Raw genomic sequence first — 24,856 nt, 5'->3', positions numbered from 1 at the left:
TACTTGTCCACATGACACAACACCCAAAATTACTTTCCTTTTCATCAGGGTTTGGTGCAAACCTGAGGACATGCCCTGTATTCACCTTCCCTGGCACTTCGGGATGCAGCCCTGCAGACAACCCCTCTGGTTCCATTAGCTTCTGCTGCTCCCTGTCTCACTATCTACCTCTGCTCATCCTCTCCAGTCTGTCTCTGTCTGTCTGTCTGTCTCTCTCACACACACACACACACACTTTAGACCCCTTGTTGGTAGTACCCTTTATCTTCTAGCCTTCATCACTAGTCTACATCAACTTCCACATGCAAGCACTGAGTATCTGCTGCTTATCCCTCCCATCTCTACGAAGACCAAGTGTGCTTTCCACTCCTCTAGTTAAGTAAGGTGAAAAAAACCAACATCTAAGAGTGGCCTTGTCAGTCTCCCTCACTCCCTCAGTGTGCAAACAAAATAACGCATCAAGCCCTATGATCTTATATCCTGAATACCTCCAAATCATTGCCATTGCTCCAACACTGCATTCACTGTCTTGGTTGAGAGGCCATCCAAAGTCTCGGTTTAATTACAGAATCATTTCCTAAACTGGTCCCCCTGCTTCAAGCTGTGATTCTAGGGCTCACAGCATTAGCAGAACTGCTATTTGAGGGTGGAGAGGTCCTTGTTGTGGAGGCTGACCTGTGTATTATTTCTGGCCTCTATCTGCCATCTACCAATAGCCCCTACACTCTACCACAGGACAATCAAAAATGCCTCCTTGCTATCAAAGGTTCCTGGTAGAAAAAAAAAATCACTCCCAGCTGACAGCCACTACCTTATGGCTTTTTCTACAATATTACCTGGTGAATTATCATTGTAAACACGAATGAATGAATGAATGAATGAATGAATGTTCTCTCTTTCTCTGTCTTCCTATTTCCTTCCCTCCCTCCAGACTTTCCATTGTTTCAGGAAAACACCCAAGAAGAAGAAGCAATAAAACATGACCAGCGTGGCTTATAAACTGTTGTATGGAAGGTCCTGCTAATTGTACTCTGTAGCCTAGATCGTTTTAACTGACAGGCTATAGAGGGAAGACGAACAGCCAGCCAGCAGCACTATTAGCTCCTGCACTCTACTTCTTGGCTAGGTTTTTAATGCCACTCACCCTAATGCTCTTCTATTTGAAAATCTCTGAATTTTTCTGTGACATTTTCATATAAATTTTGGGTCATGATATCCCCATGTCTGAGCTGCTCTCCACTCCCAGCCTAGTGCAAATAACAGCAGCTTTAGGCCATTTTCCCTGGTACCTCCCATGCCACAACAAACATCCTCCTTTTATAGGCAAGGGTGAATTGATGCCCTTTGTGTTTCCATGGTAACCTGTGCTTACCCATACATCTCAGGTTGGCAGAGGCCTGATTCTTTGACTTACGGACTTATACACCATCAAATCCCAAGAACTTACAATACTTCCTATCATAAAGTGGTGGATCAGACTACCTGTGGGGGAAAGGAAGTAAGAAACTAATGTCCAATATGGAGCAGAGTGGACTCACTCAGGGCCTGGTTATCCAGATGGTGAGTCACAGTCTCCATGTCAAGGAGACCCATGAGGCTATTTTAGTTCTGCAGGGAGAGAGATGTCAGAGTGACAGGCTGCCTTTACCGTAAGCCTCGGTGTTCACGCTGTCATGGCAGGTGTCTGTGGTTGATATTACAGAAGATTACAAAGGGCACAAACCAAGGAAAATGTCTAGTGAGCTCTTAGTATGAATGCTGTAGGACTCGGTACTACATTTACTACATGGCTTTATTGAGAGCTCTGACACATGAAGGAGACCAGTTCATAGGCTTAAGTAAGAACAATCAATATGGGCTGGAGAGGTGGCTCAGTGGTTAAGAGCACTCACTGCTCTTCCAGAGGACCCAGATTAAATTCCCAGGACCTAACTGGCAGCTTATAACCCCAGGATCCCACATCCTTACAGGCATACATGTAGGCAAAACACCAATATATATAAAAAATAAGAATTATTACTCTTAAAAAGAACATATAGCAGGCGCTGGAGAAATGGCTAAGTAGTTAATGTCACTTGTTGCTCTTGCAGAGGACCTGGTTCAGGACCTAGAAGCCACATTGTAGCTCACAATCACCTGTAATTCTGGTCCCTGGGGACTTGATGCCCTTTTTTTAACATCCATGGGCACTAGACATGCATGTGGTATACACTATATACATGTAGGAAAAAGTCAATACGTATAAAATAAATAAATCTAATTTTTAAAAAAGAATACATAAGGGTTTCACCAATTCACTTTAGACAAACTATTCATTGAAAGAATAAAATCACGGGAGCAGAGGCTTCTATCTTCTCCCAAACAAACTGAATAAAACCTTCTAAATTCAGGTAAAAAGAGTGACTATAAATAAATAAAAGGTGTTTGGTCAAATACTCAACACTATAAAAAGCACAAGCTGAAAGTCCCACTATTTTTATAAATTCTTACAAGAATATCTGGAACAAACTGAGTTGGGACCACAGAAGAATTCCATATACCATTACTGTAATGCTTAGCTCTGATTGTGGAATCACCTGGGGATGGAATCTCACTGAGGAATAGTTTAGATTAGGTTGATCTGTGGGCATGTCTTTGATGGATTTTCTTGATTAGGTTAATTGGGATGGTCCACTGTGGGTGGCACCATTCCCTAGGCAGGAGGATTTGAACTGGTAAGAGTGGAGAAAGCAAGCTAAGCACTGGCATGCATGCATTCGTTTTTAACTTGACTATGGGTATAATGTGACTGCTTCAACATTTGTACCTTCCTTACCACTTGACTTTCCTGAAATGATGGACTGTAATCTGGAACTGTGACCAAATAAACATTCTCCCTTAAGCTGTTTTGGTCCAGATACCTTACCATAGCAACAGGAAACAAAACTATAACAATCACCAAAGGAAAGTCAGTTTAATTCTCAAGTACATGCAAATGAAACGGGTGACAGGCTGGGAACTGCTTTGAATAATTTTCAGTAACAAAAAAACCAGTTATGCTGCTATCTTCGTCTGTTTTTGATGAATGTTTATTTGATTGTCTCTCTGAAACAGGGTCTCATTATGTAGTTGTGTGATCTGGCCCCAAACTTGCTCTGTTGCCCTTGAACTCACAATTCTCCTGTCTCAGTTTTCTGTGTACTGGGATAGCCCGGTATGCTTCCTTACCTGGCTTGTGGGGCAAACCTTAACAAATACTGAACAAGATCACAAGGACAATGGTGCTTATGATGGTAGACTCCTAATTCTGTGTTCATTAGAAATTTTTTTTGGAATAAATCCTTAAAAGCTTATAATAAAAATACCAGAAATCAAATCACATCTACAAATGTTTATTTAAAATATTTCAGAGAACCACTTATTTTAAGTAATATTTATTACAAAAGTACAATACAACAGGTTAGTTTGGGAAACAAATTAAATTTAATGTAATGAGCTTTATTTTTAGATTAGAGGCACATTGAGGGTTCTAACAGTCATTTCTAACTTAGATTTGGTAATGAATAGAGATTTTAAAATCCACAGCATAAACTCTGAATGAAGCAAGGAATCTGAAAGTAAATTACAAAGTGTTCTTTCAAACAAAACAAGCAAAAAGCTACCGGAAGGATAGTGTAAGTGTTTGGGTTTTGTTTGTTTTTTAAGTCAGCATTTCTAATTTAAGTCAGAGATTTCTAATTCAATCTAAGGACTGAAGCGAGCAAAGCCACGGGAAAGCTCCACTTCAACCAAGATGCAATGCTGGGCCCAGCAGAGAACAAGCCTCTCCCACTGCGCTTCCCCACATCCCCAGGATGGAGGAGGGCTGAGAGGCCAGCGAGGGGCTACAGAGACGGCTCAGTGGTTAAGAGCACTTAGTGCTTTGCAGGACCCACATGGTGGTTCACAACTGCCTGTTACTCCAGAACTAGGACACAGACCTCCTCTTCAGACATACATGGGGGCAAAACAGTCATACACATCAAATAAGATAATAAATGTAAAATAAAATTACGGTATGGCAAGAGAAGAGCAGCTTTCAAACAAAGCAAGCGAAAGGCTACAGGAAGAAGAGTCTAACTCTTTGTTTTCTGCTTGCTTTTTAAGTCAGTACAGCGAACCTGTGTGTGTGGCCAGCCCTACAACTTAGAAGAGTGAGAGGAGACACAGAGAAGAGAGGGAGGAGAAACTGGCTTACCTGCAAAAGAACTCCCATAAGTCTAAGTTTTGAATCCTTTGAATCCTTTTAATTCGGTTCCGGTCCATTGTTTTCCCAAAAAGACTGGCAACTTCATTATACTCGTGTGTTTGGTTCTGCAGGGAAACCAGCTGGGAGAGGAAGATCACACCGGTTAGCAGGAACTGTCCACCGATGGCCCAGGACCGACTGCCCTACAGCCCACCTGCTCTACCTGGTAGGGAACGTCAGGATTCACGTTCTCCCAGTGTGTTGGCATGGGGATGGCCTCATTTTCACAGATGTAACTTCAAACAGCAAAAGACAGAGCAGAGCGTCAGAAGCAGGTTATAATCATGTCGGGGATTTAGCCTTTCCTCCACAGCTGAGTTTTCTGTTTACAAGGCATTTGACAAATGTGATTAAGTTTAACCCTTGACTTCACTTAGAAATATTTACTGAATGACTATGTTTCCTAATTTTTACATGTCGAGCTATAAAGTATGGTGGGTATATACAAATCTACACAGCTTTTACATTTCAAAACAGGAAATTCAATTTATTTTGTTGAAATTTCTATAAAACGTGAAGACTATTTTAGCCAAAGAAAAGGGATTTCTAAGAAAACTTAGGCTGATTAAAAAAAACCCAAAAGTGTTTCTTCATATTCCTACTGAATGAAACTGAGAACCCCAGCAGCCATTGCTGTCCTCCAGGATGGGTCAGCTTCCCCTTCCTCTGCCCCACAAGGCCTGACCCAGCCCTCCCTATTCTGCCGACTGTTTCTGCATACAGTGCATCCTGACTTGCTCAGTGCAGATGCCCAGCAGCAAATCTTAAAACCTATCAGATACAGTCCTGCCACAGGACACAGAGAGAGGACGGTGAGAGGTTCAGAAGCTAACGGTCAACAGGCACACCAACCTTCCTTGGAAATCAAAAGTTAGTGAAAGACACAAACTTCAAACCTATCTTTAGCTCTTTTTTGTCAAATTTCATAAAACTTTTAGAAAAAACCCTAATACCATATATAATTTTTTAAAGATTTTATTTGTATGTGTGTGTATCTGTGTACAAGTGTGCTACACATGTGCAGGTGGCTGCAGCAGGCAGAGGAGGGCGTCCAAGCCCCTGGAGCTGCAGTCACAATCAGTTGTGAGGTATGTGTGTGGGTGCTGGGAACCATTCAAGAATGTTCCACGAGTGCCAAGAAGGTCAAAGTGGGACCCTCTCTCTGGCTGCAGACAATGTTCTGTCAGCTGTTACACTCCATCTCCACACACTCACTGTGTTCCACTTTTGTTTGTTTGTTTAACACAAGGTTTCTCTGTGTATCTCTGGCTGTCCTAGAACTTGCTCTGTAGACCAGGCTGGCTTCGAACTCAGAGATCCACCTGCATCTGCCTCCCAAGTGCTGGGACTAAAGGCGTGCGCCACCACCACCAGGTAAGTCATTGTTTATAGACCCAGATGTCCTTTCAGAGCTTCCTTGGGTTCAGAATTTTTACCCAGCACAAAACACCCATTTGTGTTCATTTAATCAATTCTTATCAAGCCCGTTATCAGTATGGACCCAGTCTCCTCGTTCTTGAGGCCATGGGAAGTGCAGCACATGGCCACATCTAGTCAACACTCAAGGCCTGCTCTGCTGCACACACACACACACACAAACACACAATTCCACCCATCTGTGCACGGCCAGGGGAAGCATAAAGGAAAACATGCATCCCAGGCCCAGGGAAGGGGAGCTGAAGTACGTCTGTGTGGAGTATCTTCCTTAGGCCTCCTTTAGTCACTAGGGGCTTGGTGTGTCATCTAGAGATTACCCAGTGGGGCTCTGCACTGGTGCAGGAAGAAGTGAGCAGTTCCTGAGGGCTTGGGGTCCAAATAACAGGAGAGCTGAGTGACAGAACCATGATTAATTTAACTGCATGCTTCTGGTGACACTTAGCTTCAACTTCTGCTACTCTGTTCTGAATGCAGCAAAGAACAGATCTACCCATCTGTTTCTCATGTGCCCGGGAAGGACGTCTCTGAAGTGGGACTCCAGAATCAAAGGATGCATTTATTGACAGCTGTGATGGATGAATGCCCAATGGAGTCTTGGGATGTTGTACTCATTAACCTTCTGGCCAGGAATGTGGAGGGCACCTATTGTCCAGTAACCTCTCCAGAAAAACACCTTAGCCTGCTTTTGCATTTCCATCAGTCTGCTAACAAAGGAGTCTGGCATAAACTCGTATTTTTCTTCATTATGAGTGTGACAGTGGGAACATTCCAATTTTCTTGAGGGAGTTCTAGAAGAACTTCAAATACTATAGGAGTTATTATTTAAATTAATTTCAACACTGAGTTGTTTTTCCAAAGCACTCCCATCCTCCCACCCCCACTGTGTCCAACGTGTCTTTCAGCTATCGGGAATGGTTTAAATAACCAGTGTGAATCCATGGCCTTCACAGGGCACACTCATGTCAGGCTTGCAGTGAGTGCCCAGCGCCATCCTGCAGTCAAGCTTTCTGTATCAGCACCTCCTGCTCATCACCCCCTGGGCTTCTCTAGTTAACTCATCCCTTGTCATTCCTGCCTCCACTGCTGTCCTCAGCACTGGTCACACGCCCCTAAACACCCGCCCACACCACCCCTGTCCGTTGGTCCTTCCTTCCTGCCTTTGTTGTACAGTTTGTATCGTCCTGGACAGAAGAAACTGTTTGGCTCAGCGTGTACCTCTCCTCCCCATGGAAGGGACACCAGGCATAACAACGTACCTACTGCTACCTCCCATTACTGTGGCTCACCCCCAGACTCCACACCTTAGAGGATGAGGGACTGCTGCATTCTGTTCCTGGCACCGAGGAATGCAGACATGGTGCAGCAGGTAAGAACATATTCTCTGTGTCCCAGAGATGCAAGAAAACCATCATTATTTTTTAAATTATGATAAAGGAAAAGTATTTATTTATTTTCTAGCTCCCTCAACCCCTTCCTTTGCTCTACTTTTCCAAGAAATCCCTGGAAGGAGCCCAAGAGGACTCCTTACAGTTTCCACACTCCCACGCTTCTGAGCTGCCTCTTAAGTTCTCTGAATAGAAAAAAAAATCAATATTTGCTTGAGGGATTGTTCTAGAAAAAAAGGAGATATACTATTAATTTTTTTTCTTGTTTTCCATTCCCATGTGCAACAAATAAAATATTTATTGCCTCTGGCTCTTCGCAATTCTTTCTTCAGTCTATATATGGCAAAGGGAACCAAAGGAAATCATGCACCCCAGCAACAGGGAAGGCGCTGCACTGCGGCCCATGGTGGACCAAAGGCTTTTGGTCACTGTGGACTGGAGTCATATCCAAGATATACGGATGTACAAGCAGATGTCTAAGGCGGACGTGCATCAGTGCAGGGGTAGACCAAGTGGGCAGTTCTCTAAGATTTATGGTCAAATATCTGGAAAATTCTCTGAGCATATGTCCAGTTTAAATTCAAACATAAGCTCAACAGGCTACTTTAAGCAAAAACCACACAGCATCTTGTAATTCCCGCGCACACTAGCCTACGGACGGAAGAAAATTACACATGACAAGCAAGAATGAAGGCAGAAGGTAAGTCTGTCAGCGGAGGTGAGGATTAATACTGCAAGGGTCACTCCATGACATGAATGTCAGTCTACCCGGTGTTCTGCCAAAGAGTAAGAAAGAGCAGGGAAAGGGAAGCCCCGCCCTTCGTCCTACCCCTTTACAATACCTGAAGGCACTGATGGAGAAGGGAGCCCTTTTTATTAGGCGCTGTTTTCCAGTGACAAGATTCATCTGCTTCATTTCTGAAGACAAAGACAGACATATCAGATTAGCCGCAGATGCATATGGTGCTCTGAAGTGTCGTACAGATTAGTAGCCACAATACATGAAGGTTACATAGCTTTGGGGAGAGCTGATGGCTGGTATGTGACCCCTTTATCATGTGGAAAAGGCGCCAGGCAGGGCCCTCCTTCAGTGCTTGATCTAAGGCCCACACCTAGATGCTCATCTCACAGGCTGCTCCACATGCAAGGTGTACCTCTGTTAGAATGACACCAAAATACAAGAGTCCTAAAGGCAGGGAAGTTAAGAGTATAGAACAAAATCATAAAGATTTGATACACGGAGAAGTGCACTCTGGCTTCCCTAAGAATTTGAAAATTAGAAAGAGGTTGTTTCCATATAACATCTGCACGATGCATATAATTTCAAAACTGTGTATGTTTTTTCCTTACTCCTCTTTAAACTGAACACCTAAACCAAAGGCAGGGGTAGGGACGGGGACCTGGCCACAGATCCCAGTAGCAGAAGACCACTATCTAGTCAGTGTCTTCTGTCTACACCTCAGACATGGCAGCATTTACTAGGTCCTGTTTATCATCTCCCAGCTAAGCTGTAATCTTAGCATGATACTAGCCAGGTTACGCACTTGATGCCAGTGCACTTGTCAAATGCTGGTGTTAAGCGTGCTCTACCGCTCCTGTACTCTCCTAGATTCAGCACACCCAGAGCACTGTTACCGTTCAGGGAAAAGCAAGATCATTTCAGTACATGACACAAAACCTGTGCTGTCACCATCACAGCTGTCTCCATTTGAATTTACTTTCCAGAACTTTCAAATAGAGAAGCTGGTCAGTGGCAGGGTGACTGGGGTTGAGAACCCCGAAAACATGTGGAAAACTGCCACACACCACTGTCATACTTTCGCAAGGATTTTTTTTTTTTTTGATATGGGGTCTCCTGTAGGCAAAGATGGCCCAGAACTCATTAAGTAGCTAAGCCTACAACATGACCCTCCTGCCTCTATGTCCTGAGTGCTGGGATTTCAGGCATGTGCGAGCAAGCCTGGTTGATGCTGGGCTCGAGTTTCATGCACACTAGGCCAGTACTCTACCAACTAAAGTGCATTCCGAGCGTCTACGAAACCATTCTGGATAAATTCCATTTCCTGGAGGGAATCTTCCAGGGCGTATAGTTCACTGGTGAGTATTCTTAGACACAGTGGCCTGCTGAATATCTACCACATACTTTAACAAGCGTATCCCCTTTCTGAAGCCTGAGTCTGTGCACATCACACTGCGTCTGTTTTGCCTCCAAAACTGTGCTTGCATCCACACTAGTACAGAACTCTGGTAACATCTGCCCAACACCTTCTGCCTCGCCTAGAACAGAAACACCAATGTCAGCATCCCCCGTGGGCAGCCTGTTTGCCTAATGCTAGGTTTTAAAGTCAGGACTGGTTGAAAGTCAAAACAGAATGGTTTACATTCTTTTTTAATTTATCACCTATTCTTTGATTTTGTCTTGATAATCAGCATGTGCAAGGAAAGCACGTTTGTAGGCTGGTGTTTCTTAGCTATGTGTCTACACTGTGTCTACACTGTCCATACCAAACCCTTTACCACTTCTGGGAAAGCACTTCAGGCCTTATGCTCCGTCCTCAGCACAGCAGTACCATGGTTGGACAGTCACAGCTCAGCTACTGGAAAAGAAGAGCTGGAGGGCTAAGGTGTGGCACTACTAGATACACAGTTATTAAGAAGCTGCCCCACTCACCTCCTTCACATCAAGCCATACACACTGTGAAGGCGGCCTAGGACTTACAGACTGAATTCAACAGTGCTTTTGTGAGGCACCTGGTAAGGTGACCCCAGACTGCGGTGAGACACAGAGCACCGTGCATCCGAACTGAGGCCGATCTGCACATCAGCTAGGCTCATCTAGGAAAGAACCAGTGAATGAGGAACCACCACAAGCAGCAGCCACTGAAGAGGCAGCCATTTGACCTCAGTATCAACAGGAAGGTCACATGGCCTCACTTTGCCTTAAGAAAGTCACCAGCCAGCAGTGACTTTCTCTTTTATTATCAGCTTGATTTTTAAGATTAAAAAGTTTCCCAATTGAAGGCAGTCTCCAGGCTGCTGGAGTGCAGAGGAAATTGAGAGCTATAAGCCAGGCACAGTATTACAGGCCTGCAATCCAGCTACTCCAGGGGCTGAGGCAGGAGGATTGTGAGTTTAAGACCAGACCAGCAATACAGGGAGATCTCACCTCAAAAAACAAAACAAAACAAAACACAAAAAACAAGAGTTATAAAGAACTTTACATGAACTTAGAACACACGGCCAACAGCACATATGCTAACACACGAGAACATAGAAACATGCTTTATCACAGCAGTGCTGCTCAAGAGTCTAACTGCAGTTTTTACTGAGCTACTTCTGCAGAGAACAGGAGGGTTTACTTCATGCTTCAAGACATCTGGGCTAATCCTGCGCTTCAGAGCTGCACACTGCATTGTGCCGATAGTCTAGGAATATTCTAGAAACACACGACTAGGAGGGGAAACATACCTGCAAAGTCTATCTTGTAGCTGAATTTGGAAGTAGTAAAGGAAATGGAGCCACAAGGGTTTGTTTTGAAGCTTTTTTCGATATCTTCACTGCTAACTGAACATTGAATGTTGGTATCCGGCTTTAAGACAAACCAGAAAGTTGCATTTACCAGCTGTTCACAGTAAGGGCTTGGCCGCAGAAGTGGAGCTGAGGTCACAGTGCCTGAGAATGAGGGGTCCTACTGCCTGCTACTCTACCTCCCACACACACAGGGAGAGGCCACCAAGACTGTGCTTGGGAAAGCAGCTACTGGGACAAGGTCTCTCTAACAGCCTTTTCACAAATTCCTCAGGATTACTCTAAGTGGCTCAAAGTAAACCTTTCACCAGTCTGGTAACTGTAAAATGGGAGGAAAAACATCCCCAAACTACAAGGTCTTGCTTGGGCATTCAAGCCTTAGCTACTTTATGAGCGGGTGTACTTTCCTGAGTTCCTGTTCTGTGACAGAAGGTGGAGAAGAGCCATCTACCTTGGACTGTTGTGAGGACACACAGGACGCATACAGTACCTAGCATGACACCCAGAGCAGGTGCTTAACACGGACCGGCTCTTCCCTCCCTGCTTCTACCAGATGAAGCCCTAGTCCATGGCCCAGGCATGCTCCCTGTCTAAGTTCACTGCTCCTTCTGAGAGGTTACAGCCAAGGGAGGACACAGACTTCTAGCTACTCTGGTTCCCGTTAGGGCTGGTTCTCTCCAGTTTTCCAGGAATACGACTGTATACATCAGCAAGCCCTTGCCTGTCAAACTTGGGGCAGGGTACCTGAAACATGTGCCACTTTCCACACTCTGCCAGGTAGAACCAGCCCCACTGTGTGTCCGATGTGTCCATGTCATCCACATCACTCTCTGTCTTCTTGGGAAAGAATTCCTCTGTCTTGTGAAACATCTCTGGAGAGCCAGTGAGAGGCAGAGAAGGAAACAGCCATTAAGAACCAATGGACTTTCTATGGGGCATTCTATTTTATTACCAAGAGCCAGACTCAATGTCTTTCCCACAGTGACACATGGCAGCTATCTGCATCCTGGCCCTTGGAAGCAGCTTGACAAACATATCAGACTGATAATCCTGCTCAGGTGGGAAAGGTCAGTACCCACGGAGGCCCAGGAAGAGGGTCATCATTGCCTTGTTAGGAGCCCCTGCATCACACCTGCTTAAGATCAGATGTATCCTGGTTTCTACTTCAAATAGTCATCTCATTTAATGGTATGAAGAGACATTGCTAAAATATGGCGTAAAGCATTAAAAGGCTATAAAAGTAAAGAATAACACAACAAAGTTTTGATTAAATATATCTATACTGCTTTCATAAACACGTGGCTATATGCAGGAGTGTGTGCATGTGTGCAGGTACATAGGGAAGTTTGAATAGATATGATAGATACCTGTCACAGAGTTTTCTTAGCACCCAGAGGGTAAGGGCTGCAATGATGACAATCTCTAACTCTCATATGGCCCTTACTACGTGTCAAGCTCGCCTGAGAACCGCAGAGGTAACTTATTTAGGCTTAACAACAGCCTGTATAAGACAGGTACTCGTAGGATAAATCAAGAACTGAGGCAGAGAGATTCCGCAATAGGAAGCTAAGCTCAGGCAGACTAGCCGCAGGGTCTGTACGCATATGCAACACGTTATGCTCCTTTTTGCCTCACGATCAATGAGTTTTATAGTGCTGACTCAAACATTAACTGATGCGTACCTAATCTTTGAAAAGAAAAACTGATGTTCTTGGGTAGAAAGTGCGATGAAACCACCAGAAAAGAGACCCAGTGGCTGATAAAAATGATTTAATTTCATTTGGAATTTGACTTCCTCTCATCACTCTTAAAGGTTTTTAAATTATTGATCTAAATTTGCACAAGCAGCCTAACTATGGCTATATTGCCCTGAACAGGCCTGATCTCTGAAGCTGAGCAGGGTCAGGCCTTGGTAGTACTTGGATGTTCACATCCAGTCTAGACTATGACAGACAAGCTCTGCAGCTCCTGAGAAAGGGGGTGTAGAGAAATCAAAACAAAGCTCTGGGCCTAGTGGTGCATGCCTTTAGTCCTAGCACTCAGGAGCCAGAGGCAAGTGGATCTCTGAGTTCAAGGCCTGTCTGGTTTACCTAGAGAGTTCTAAGACAGCCAGGGCTACATAGAAGATTCTGTCTCAAAAATCCAATAAATAAATGAATACATTTAACAAACAAATAAATGTGCATGACTAACATGACATCCTCCTTGCAAGAACTCAGAGTACTTCTGCTGCAGTGTGTCTGCCCACCACACTTTGATCCTTGTCATTGTCTTACCTTCCCTTCCCAGTGAACCAATGCTATCATTTTATAATGTATCTCTCAGAGGGGTGTGTGTGTGTCTGTGTGGTGTGCATTGTGTGTCTGTGTGTGTGTATATGTGTCTGTGTGGTGTGTGTGTGTATGTGTCTGTGTGGTGTGTGTGTGTGTCTGTGTGGTATGTGGTGTGTCTGTGTGGTGTGTGGTGTGTGGTGTGTGTGTGTCTGTGTGTGTGTATGTGTCTGTGTGGTGTGTGTGTGTCTGTGTGGTGTGCATTGTGTGTGTGTGAATGTGTCTGTGTGGTGTGTGTGTGTGTGTCTGTGTGGTGTGTGGTGTGAGTGGTATAAAATCTTGTACACATCTACACACCTTTGGTTGTTTTTAACAAAGAATCTGTACTGCTTGATAAACTAGAAAATACTTTTAAGTCGTCATATAAAATGTAGAAGCTACGTAACCCGGGATTAGTTTTCCTTATTTTGTCTAGGTCACATTTCCCCACAGAAAACAGAAACTAGAGTTCCTTGCTCACTGGGTAGTTATTGTGAGTACCTGGGCTCTGGGACAGGGGCTCATTTATTTTGATTTTCTTATTCATGCCTAGAAACTCTCCAAGGATTGCTTTTCTGATTGTGTCCTTGTTTTTACTCCTTCATGTCTTACAAGTTGATTAGCTGCTAAGAAACGAAAGCACAGAATGGCCTGGGATTGGGGGCTTCAGGTTAGAATGAAGCATTCATTTACCTTATGTGTTTTGACCAGATAATAAAGACGATGACTTAACATGTAAAGACCCACTGTCCCGTTAGCTATTCCACACTCCTGCTTTCTTCTTCCAGCACTGTTCACCCCGCTCGGCCATTTCACTGCAGGACATGGAGAAAGAAAGCCAGGGCAAGGCAGGTTTAGTTTTGGAAACAGAGACGAGAAGCAAATACCTAAGGTAATACTGGCCTACAGGGTCAGTACTCTCTCTTAGAAAAGGGACAGGGTTAGCAGAAAGGTTCCCTCCCATGGCTACAACACAGTGTGTGCTCGGCCCTATGACTCTGCCTGAGCTGTCCTGGCTTACCCGACTGAGGCTGGGGTAAGACTAGAGTTCAAGGTTAACACAGAGAAACGGAAGGGAGGGAGAGAAGGAAGGGAGGGAGAGAAGGAAAGAAGGAGGGAGGAAGGAGAAGTAAGGGAGAAAGGAAGGGAAGAAAAGGAGAATAGAAAATGAGTGAGTGAGGGAGGGAATGAGGAAGTGCCTGGGAAAAGGAGGGAGAGGGAGAGAGGGAGGGAGGGAGGGAGGGGAACTCTTTGCCATAAATAGCCTTGACTGGCTAGGCCAGTTTTTGGTTACAATTCACACTATTTTCTCCTCCACAACCTTATATACAGGATTTTCCAATTAAAATCTAGGAAATTACAAAGCAGAAAATAATATGATTATTTTGTCTAGAATTGCAACATGTACAGTACAGAGAAGATTAAAGAAGCCCCTGAGGCCTGCTAGAATTCTGTCACCCTCCAGGTGCCCACCCCACGGTCTCATTTACACTGACAGCCAGGCCTCTACTCCTCTGCTGCCAAGCTTCACAGATGTGCTAGCTTCCTTTCAAACAATTCATCTCATCCCATAAAATACCACAGCATGTTTTATAGTGAGTTTCCTCTCCAAAGGAATGGCTATTTTATATAATTTGGCTTAAATACAACACTTTAGAATGCTGTCACCATAGTAACCACAGCTCTAGTTAGAACATGTCTACAGGTAATCAAAAGAACACATGCAAGCCATCCAGCACAAAGGCGACACTTAATGCACAATAGATGAATAGGCCAGTTCGGTTACAATGCCACATCTGGCCTGATCTTCCTGTTCCTAACTTCGAGAAAATGGCACTTCCTGTGCAGAAGGCTGCAAAGAAGAAACAGCTGCTTCAAGTGGCAAAGCATTTCTCATGGTGTCAAATGTGCATACTGGTGGAGGCTGTCTGCACGGTCATCCATCCGTGTTCACAGCACCGGGGCACACTCCGTCTGAATCACACAACCACAGCGGTAAAGCACAGGGCAGATGAGTTCAAGTCAACTCCTGGTCCATATCCCAGAATGCAATGCTGCATTCCAGACTTATCATTTCTAGTAAGAATGTTACTATAAATGTAAGTTATTTTATTAGCATACTTGAGGAAGTCACAGTTGGTGATGAAGACACTTTTGCCACTCTATAAAGAAGAATCAGGACTTGGTATTATGGCACAGCTGAATTCCCAGGACTTGTGGGGCTGACACAGGAAAAGACAAGTTCAAGGCAAGTATGTTGGGAGACACTGTCTCAAAGCATACACACTTCCGTGTACGTACACAAAGTAACATTTGTTTACATATTGCATGTATATAGGCATTCATGAGCCACACACAGACATGCACATGTGTGGATGTCATTAGACAACTTGTGGATGTTGGTTCTCTGTTTTCACCACGTGGGTCTCAGGAATGGAATCAGGTTATCAGGAAAGACAGAGTGAAAGAGCGAGAGAGCAAGAGAGGGGAGAGAGGGAGAGAGGGGAAAAGGGAGAGAGGGGAAGAGGGAGAGAGGGGAAGAGGGAGAGAGACAGAGACAGAGATAGAGGCAGAGTGCAAGCACGCACATGCATGTGTTTCCAAAACCTGCTACTAAATGCTGGTCAGGGGTGAACCTTTCAGACTAACAGAATAAGGACATCTGGAAGTGGACCCTTTCCTAAAAGATCAGCTTTTCAACTAGTAAAACTGTTTTCAAAAGTCATTTAACTCTGGAGAGTATGCGCAGAAGGTTCTGTGAGTGACACACAAGAAAATGAACATCGTCTGTCCTGCTGGCTCTTCTGTGCTCAAAGATGGGGCCCCTGCACCCCCAGACCGAGGAAGATCGGGCTGTTGGTGCTCTCCTCAGCCCATGAGACAGCTCTATTTCAGAGAGAGAACAAAGGAAAAACTCCCTCTCCTAGTTCACACAAATGGCGGAAGGTCTATTTAAATCAGGAACCCAGAGACACTGTATCCTGACCATCACCAGTCCAAGTGGCTCCCTGGGAGAAGTTTCAGGCTAAGACGAAGAAGCCAAGATAGTAAAGGGCTGCTAGCTCCCTCACCCAGTGCCTTTTCAAGGACTACAATGTCACTCTTACAAAAGAGGCTTCCACCCTCAGCTGCAGGTGCAGTGACACTGGGACCCAGCTCAAAAGCAAATGAACACAAGGAAGGACGGGTACATCTCTGCCTGAAGGAGCAGGAGTATGTGGAAGAGAGAGTAGAAGACCCCGAGACTAAGGGGATTCTGAGAAACTGAACAGCTTCATGAAAAACCACAGAAAGGGAGGTGTGGACTGAAGCAGAACCATGGAGCCAGCAGATCCTACAGAGAAGGGGAGGCAGCAGCAAGGGGCCCTCTTAGATCAAAAGAGACGAAGGGATGTTAGAGCTCTTGGCCTGTACCCATCTAGGGAAGAATGGAACAAGATACTGGGCAGACCTGAAAGTGTTCCTACATGGCATCTATGCCCATCTACAAAGGAAGAAACGTAAGATAGGCAAAGGACTTCAACATCGCTCACACGGACAGACCACAGAGGATGCTATTCTGATCCATTGGCAGCAGAAGTTGATTGTTTTACTTAGTATGTGCTATGCACGCATCTCTGTGCCCTGATCTTGTATGTCTGGCTCACGTGTGGAGGCCAGAGGCCAATTTTCAAGAGTCATTTCTCTCCCTTTGCCACATGGATCCCAGAGATCAGGCTCAGGTCATCGAGTGTAGCAGTAAGGCTCTTTAGGCCATCTCGCCATCCCCAAGGATTAATTTTATGTTAGTTTACAAAGCAATGGGTTTCATTACAGCATTTTCATCAAATTAAACATATAGCTCAGTCGCCCTCAGCAATGTGGAAGACTGATTATCCAGGTTTACACTTACACACACACACACACACACACACACACACACACACACACACACACACAAGATAATCCCCTGATTAGGTCCTCTTGGGAGTGACCCAAAAGGAAACCTCATAACGACTTTCTGGGTAAATAGTAATACAGCACCCCACGCATTCCCTGCCAAAGCCCCACTCAGCCACGAGAGCAATCTCCCAGCCACTCACAACCAAAGTAATGAGTAAGCAGCTGACTGCTTGGGGACTTCAGCCAACCTTAACCTGCAAGTGCTGCCTCAGCAGTCAGGACCGGAGGTGAGAGCAGTGTGAGGAAGGCTGCACTCATACACTAGTTCAGCCAAGTACCCAACCCTCACACAGAGATGGGACCCAAACTCCAGTGGCTAAGATAGGTCAGAACTGATCGAATAAAACAGGGTTCAGATATGGGGTTGTTTGCCCCTGACCCCAACACTCAGGAGGCCGAGGCAGGAGCACCGTGAGCTCAAGCCTAGCCCAGGTTGTATGGGGAGGCTCTGTCTCAAAATAAACCATTTAATTACTTTCACTGAATACCCATGTCTACACACACACACACACACACACACACACACACACACACACGAATGTATAAAACATGTAACTAAAAATAGGGCAATTGATGATGAAAATGTCTCACGAGAGACCATTCCTAAAGAGATGGTGACTGCACAGGGTGGTGGCAAGTCTTTCGTCTCTGAGCCTGAGGCACAAAGCTGGAAAGTTTAAGGCCAACCTGGACTACAAAGCATGTTTCAGGTTAGCCTGGACTTCAAAAGGAGACCTTGTCAATTAATTATCTAAAGTTAAAGAACGGTATAGCAGTAGCCGTTCCTTTTAGAAGTAGTACCATTTGCAGGGTTATGTCATCTCCCTTGTCTAACATTCTAAATGAAAGTCACCAAAATCACTAAAACATTAACACTTTCTCTGGATTTATGGAACCCAAAACATCTGGTGGCCTTCAGATAACATCTGGGCATGGACAGACACAATGCATATAAAGTGCCTTGAGTTTTAACTTGCAGAAAAGAGTGCTTGTCCAAGAAGCTCTGGAACTGGTCCCGTGAGTGAAGGCTGACTGTCACGATCTGGTCAGAGCAAAGAACACCACCCTTGAGCCCCTCGCCTCCTTATAAACATCTGCTTTGTAACGGAAGGTTCATCCCGTTTCTCAGTACTCTGGCCTTGAATAAAGCTGGTTCTTTTCCCAACAACTCCTCTCTCAAGTACTCGCTTTGGAGTGGCACACAGATACAACAACAATGGAGATTAGGACAACTAGAAATTCTGGATTTGAAAAGTGTTAATAGCCAGCATGGAAAACTTACTTGAGGGACTGACTCTGAAAGCAACGCCACCAGAAAGAGTAGTCAGCCTGGCTGCAGACAGATGGGCAAGTACTCTGCAATGGGTGAACAGCCGTACTGCCTCACAACAGGGGCACAGGCTTAGAGACGGACTTGTGGGTTTCACTTCTTCCTCCTAGCACACATCTGTGTGCCCTGCACTTGTGTGTCATGTATCTTTTCCTTTCCTTGTCTTGCTTTCTTATCCTAGAACTTCTAAAGGAATTCCCAAGAAGGATTGGGCATGCCCGCCCTGCTCTTGACCTTAAGGAAAAGTGTTGAGTCTTTCAGGGAGGTGTATATCGGAGCCACACATGGTAGCACCCACCTGTAATTTCAGCATTAGAGATTCGAGTCAGCCTGGGCTACACAGCTGGATCTTGTTTTCAGATGTCTCCTGCATATCTGAGGCACTCTGCTTCAGGGTCAATGACTTTCTAGGACTCAGCTGTTGGAGTTGTAGGTGTTTATTATGGACAAGAGAATACACTCAGCAGAAGGACACACACACACACACACACACACACACACACACACACACACATGATGAAGTCCAGAGAAAGCATGTGCGAGCTTCAGTGTCCCTTCCCAGAACACAGCACACAGCTGCCTCTCAGAAAACACTGCAGCCACGAGGTCACCTGAGCTCAGGGGCCAGGGCTTCTGCTGAGAATCACTGGATTCACAGTCCCCATGTGGCTGACTTGCATGTAGCCCCACATCACCAGGGGAAGCAGACGACCCACCCCAGGCATAAATATCTGCTCAAACTGGCGTAAGGAGGCGCAGGCCTCAGTCGTGCTCCTGTGCGTCTCTCAAGGCAAAAGCTCACTTCCTCAAGTTCCAAACTATGATGGAGACGAGCTGTGATCGCCTCTCTTGCATGCAGTGAGTCCCCTTCACCCCATGGTGCATATAGAGTTTTAAAGAACCCCAATCTACAACTTCAAGCCCAAATACTCCATTTTTAAAGATCTTATGCAGTTCAGACTAGCTTCAAACTCACTATATTGTAAAGGGACAACCTGGGACTTCTGATCCCCCTACCTGCCCCCTCCTAGCCCAAGGATTCCAGGCATGTACCACCATGCCTAGTTTATGTAGTTTTGGAGACTCAGGGCCTTGGGTATGTCAGGCAAGCTGTCTACCAGCGAGCTCCACCCCAGCCCCACTAATACTCCAAGTTTTAATGCTGAGAAGAGATGGTAGGTTTCCAGACCCTACCGAGCTGTTATTGTTTCCTGACACTGATGCGGCCAAGAGATGACTGAAGAACCCCTTTGCTCCTGTGCTTGGAACACACCCAGAACTGTTTAATTCTGTAAGACTGTTGTTTAGTTTGACAGAGAGCTAGAAAGAGTCCTCAGGGAGAAATCTCCTCACGGCATCTCAAGCTGTGTCTGATCTTTAGTCCAATACACCTCACAGAGCAAGCAAATGCAATTCTGGACAACCAGCACTTAGGGCATGGGACTTTTTAATTTAGTAAAACACTTACTAGGGGAGGAAAAAAAATCAAAGCATCTGGGTCTAATATACCTTGGGCAACCAGAATCAAATTAAATATAGGCACATTATAAAAGGTTGCAATAATGCCTTTTTCAATAATAAACATATTAAGTGAATTCTATTATCTAAAATGTAAAAAATGGTGATCTAAGCCTAATAGAATGGTACACATATGTAAGCACGGTACTTGAGAGGCTGAAACAGGAGGATTGCCACAAGCCTGAGCCCACCCTGGGCTCCAGAGGTCTTTTCTCAAAACAAAGCCAACCGGCACTAATAATGACATGTGTACATACACAATGCTGCTATTTGCAGGAGTGCAAAAGGTACGCTTTCCCCAGGATCTCGCCGGAAATCTTAGGAGCTAAAACTTCTATTTCAATTCCCAGCTCCTTTCTCAGCCTTAGTCCTTGATGCCACATGGGCACATTTAACCTGACTAGCTGCAAGCTCAGGGCTCAGAGGGTCCAAGGGCACAGCCTCTGGGCTCATGGTGGCTGAAGGTGACATGGATGAAAGTAATTGTCAGGACAGCAAGCATCCCAAATGAGAGGCAGGCAGGACAGGCAGAACCAGGCCTGATCCCTTCCTGCAAGACCTCGAGGGGCTTATGGGAGCGTCTCCATACCCACGGCACCTAAGAAACTCCTACTGAGCTCTGCCTCTTAAAGTACCCACTGTGTCCCAATAGCATAGAGGGGCTAGGAGACAGACTCCTTAAATGGGTAAACATAGAGGGAGAGGAGCCATAATAGTGTAATAAAGATGGACAACTTCCAAGATATGGACTTCTTCCTCACCCTCCTGACCTGAGACAAAGCTTAAAACAAAGGCCTTATTGGCTTATTCCCACCCATGGGCCCCTGGTGATGGTTCAACAAGTTCAAGGCCAGCAGGACATGTTATAAACTGCTGGAGGCCATTCAGCCACCAGGTCTCTCTTCAAATTTGATGAACCCCAAATTAGAGAAGAAAGACACTTCAAGGACTTTAAAATAGCCCAGCCCTAAACAACAGGCTTTGGCTTCCTGAGGACCCCTCTACTTTGTGGGAGATTTTTCGTGTGCTTGCTGCAAGTGTATTCCCTCACCACTAATAAAAGTTTCTTTCACCACTGACTGTGTCTGCTTCTTTAATCCATGTCAGATTTTCCCCTGTGCTCCATGTTGAGCTCCAGATTCTCACCCTTCCTAATGCTGTGACCCTTTAAGATAGCCCCTCATGTTACGGTGACCTCCAGCCATAGAACTGTTTTGTTGTTACTTTATAACTATAGTTTGCTATGAGTTGTGATGTAAACATCTGATATTCAGGGTATCTGATCTGTGACCCCCAAAGAGGTTCTGACCCACAGGTTGAAAACTACTGCCCTAGACAGTAATACCTAGGGAGACCAAGCTTTTAACACATGAACCTTTGAGGAGCACAGTATGACTTCATCCAAATCATATTAACACATTAGACTTTGTGGATCCCAAAGAAAACTCCTTGGCTAAAGACATGGCTCAGTGACAGAGCACTGCTATGGCCTTGGGTTCGATTCCAAGCATCTAGCATTTGTCATTCAAGTGTAGCTTGAATCCCTTCATTTCTCTGTCTTCCCAACACCACCTACCTAGTATGAAACATTTTCTCCTGTACTCTGCCCCATGGTAGAGCCTCTGACACTCCTCCCTGTGGTAGAGCCTCTGACACTCGCCCCATGGTAGAGCCTCTGAACTGGTCTCTAACAGCCTCTTGGCTCCTCCCTGTTTATGTTCTTCTGCTGCTCCTGGGAAAGCGTATTACAAGCTTCATGACTTAAAATAAGATTCTCCAACTGTGGAAGCTGAGCCAGCAACCTTGACTTGCTGCCCCTCCCTTTACCTCCTAAGCCTTGACTCTGTCTTGTCTGTGCCCTGGTGCTTCTTTGCTCCCATCTTGAACTTAGAAGGCCTCTTGTGATTGCATCAGGCCACATCTGGATCAAACAAGCAAATCTCCCTATTTGTCCAAGTTTGGTTTCTGTTCTTCAATAAACATCACAATCAAAAGAAACCTGGGGAGGAATGGGTTTGCTTCATCTCACAGCTTACAGTCCATCACTGAGGGAAGACAAGGCAAGAGCTTGAAGCAGAGGTTAAGGAGGAACACTGTTTACTGGCTTGCTCCAGGTTCACGTTCAGTTACCTGTTACACAGCCCAGACCCACCCGCCTAGGGACAGTACTAGCCACAGTGGAGCGGTCCTCCTCTATCAATAACAATCAAAAAGTGCCCCACAGACCAATCTGATGGAGGAGAGTCTTCAACGGAGGTTCCCTCTTCCCAGGTATGTCAAACTAATAACCAAGATTCGCCATCATCCTATCTTAGGGAAAACTGATTAACTGCTGAATTTTCATTCAGCATGAACTTGAAAGTTCCAGCCATGTTCCACAGAGATGTACAGCCCGCTTCCTGTTTCCCTGTGTTCCTGCCTCAAATATTTGTTTGGTTCTAATTGGTCTTGTTCCATTCAGCCTCATGTGCTTCTCATGTGCTATCCACTGCTCTACCTCCCAGGTAACCTTCATCTGGTTAGCTCTTGAGCAGTCCTCGGTATCTCTAAACACCACCACACTCACAGGATGCCCTCCCTGATTTCCCAGCCTATCCCTGAGCTCTTTCTACACTGCCATTCTTTTTCCTTCACAGTTTTTTCTTCCACAATTGGACTTAGGGTTTATCTGTGAATATTTATGTTAGATTTGTCTTTCTACATCACACTGAAAACCCATAAAGGCTAATCATAAACCCTCACAGTCATCAACTGGTCGCTGGATCTAAAGTTGAGCAAGTGCTAACAAAGGTTATTTGAACAGAAGATTCAGTTTGTGGAGTGTGAATGGTATTAACCAAAGATTTTAGCATTTTTATTTTAAACTCAGTGGGTCAGACTCAGACAGTTGGCCACTCGTTGCTCCAAATCTCCATCACAAACCAAGTCTTCGGCCTACACCCTACATCTGCCACCCTTCCTACAGTTAAGCCCTTCAGTGCTGCAGACAGACACATCACCTCCCTATTCATGATTATGGGACAGACCACTAGGAAAAAGTTCTAGAAACACAAGTGTTGTGCCACATGTAAGTCTGGGGTTGTTTTAAATAAGGAATTCTTCCTTAACCTCTGACTCCCAGGGTATTCTTCACAGGGCCTTTTCTACTCAATGAATATCCTCCATTCTGGAACTAGTCAGTGTTCTAGAACTAGAAAGTTCTAGATTTCAAACACGGGTTGGTACTTAGAAAATTACTGTGCTTTGAGCCTTAGTGATGCACGTAGATCAAGATCATTACAGGATAATTAATCAGAAGAACAACTCTTAGAAAACCAAAGTATTAGATACTCCAAGCGCAACCCTACGCAGCAAGGCGCCAGCTGCACAGTGTCACTGCGTACATTCTTCTGCTGTTGTTTTGATGTTCCCGATCCAGGGCTTCTGCTTCTTAACAACTACAGATTCGGGCTATCCTCCAAGCTTAACTAAATACTGTAAGAAAAATTATAAAGAATGCCTGGAAGACAGAGACAACTGTTATTCCTAGAAACCTGGGAGATCAAGCTACACCGTCAGGACACCCATCTTCACCCCAACCTGTGAGTATGTGGAAAATGTACTTTCTGACTCGGAAGAAACAGCCCACACGTTTGTTGCCAATGCCCTTGTTGTGGTTTGAACAAGAATGGCCCCCATAGGCTCATATATTTAATCACTTAGTCACCAGGGAGTGTACTGTTTCAAAGAATTAGATGCATTTGGGAGTGTGGCCTTGTAGAAGGAAGTATGTCACTAGGGGTGGGCGTTGAGGTTTCTAAAGCCCAACTGCCAGGTCTGTCTCAGTCTCTCTCCTCTCTAGCATTTCTGTCTCTCCAACTTCAGGTAAGGATGTAAAACACACGCTGCCACATTCCCCACCATGATAATGGATTAACTCTGAAAGTGTAGGCAAGCTCCGATTGATTGTTTTCTTTGATGAGTTGAACTGGTGATGGTGTCTCTTCACAGCAACAGAACAGTGACTAAGACAGGAGTCGGTGCTGGGAGTGGGGTATGGCTATGAAAGGCTTGAGCACACTTATTGTTATGGGAAATGTAGATTTAAGGAGCTTGGATTGGGAAAGCAGCTGAATGCTTTAATTGAGACTTAATGAGCCACCCTAGTAGGAACATTGAGGATAGCAGTGCTGAAAGCAATGTGGGCCTAGCTCAAGAGGTCTCAAGGGGAAGGACATTAGTACACCCTAGAGACTATCCTTGTGATATTTTGGCAAAGAATGTGGTTGCTTTGTGCCCTCATCTTAAAAATCTACCTGAGGCTAAACTGAAGAGATTTGGATTAATGGTGTTGGCAGAGAAGATTTTAAGATAGCCTAGTAATGACCATGTATGGTTATTAGTAGTCACTCTTCCACAGATCTATAGTGGAAAGGGGCAAGCAGGACAAGGAACCAACTAAAATGTAGTCTGAGGAGAAGAGGGGCACCATGGAAGGTTTTATTGGAGCCAAGTCCAGTGTTTGTGGCAATAAAAAGCTTAAAGAAAAGTTTGATGCTACATAGAATAAAAGGAAGGGTGCCCTGGGGAAAGACCCCATCCAGGTAAGACTCCGATTTGTGAAAAGAGATTAAAGATTAAGCAATGAAGGAATCCATCACCAACAGAAAGCTAACGCAAATGGAACTGAAGGAGGGGCCAACTACCAGACCCACTGAGAGGTTCAGCCACCTGGTTCCAGCTTTAGAGTCAAGAATACAGAAAGGGGTTGTAGAATCTCCCTCCTTCACTGAGGAAAGTTGCTGAGGCCAGGTCTGTGTCAAGGGTGTTGCTGAATGGAGGCCCAGAGAGGTCCCTGAGTGAAGCTGTGAAGGTGAAGCTTGGATTTCACTGGAGGCACTAAGATGTTGCAGATGCTAGAGTCACGGGATACCTGCCAAGAGCAGCTGCAGACCAAGAGTGGAGCCAGCCAAACACAGAAAAGTGTGACGAAGTCAACAAAGCTGAACGGAATGGGAGAGCTGAGGAGTCCATTGACATCAGACATGGTAATAAAGAGTTTGGAGTTTGCCCCAATGGTTTTCAGTCTTGCTTTGGTCCAGCATTTCCTCACTATGCTCCATTTCCTCCCTTTTGGAACAGGAACGTGGATCCTGTGCCA

At 45.0% G+C, this 24,856-nt stretch overlaps 1 protein-coding gene across 15 annotated transcripts in view; it reads right to left on the bottom strand.

Annotated features, from left to right (window-relative positions):
• Parp11 (poly (ADP-ribose) polymerase family, member 11) overlaps window positions 1–24,856 on the bottom strand; it is a 46,222-nt gene that overhangs the window by 9,591 nt on the left and 11,775 nt on the right. For 2 of the 15 annotated variants that reach the window (XM_087658923.1, XM_087658922.1), the window contains exons 2-8: window positions 13,620–13,741; window positions 11,362–11,489; window positions 10,558–10,678; window positions 7,932–8,007; window positions 4,431–4,503; window positions 4,217–4,347; window positions 3,356–3,590 (exon numbers count right to left, since the gene is read on the bottom strand). In XM_087658923.1, coding sequence (XP_087515049.1) covers window positions 3,527–3,590; window positions 4,217–4,347; window positions 4,431–4,503; window positions 7,932–8,007; window positions 10,558–10,678; window positions 11,362–11,487 — 591 coding nt within the window. In that variant the 5' untranslated portion in view covers window positions 11,488–11,489; window positions 13,620–13,741 and the 3' untranslated portion in view covers window positions 3,356–3,526. 15 annotated transcript variants of the gene reach the window in all.

Source organism: Rattus norvegicus, chromosome 4 (assembly GCF_021556685.1).
Source record: "Rattus norvegicus strain SHRSP/BbbUtx chromosome 4, alternate assembly SHRSP_T2T, whole genome shotgun sequence".
Taxonomy (NCBI): Eukaryota; Metazoa; Chordata; class Mammalia; order Rodentia; family Muridae; genus Rattus; species Rattus norvegicus.
The sequence above is the reverse complement of the archived record's forward strand: the minus strand, read 5'-3'. Positions and strand labels throughout refer to the sequence as shown.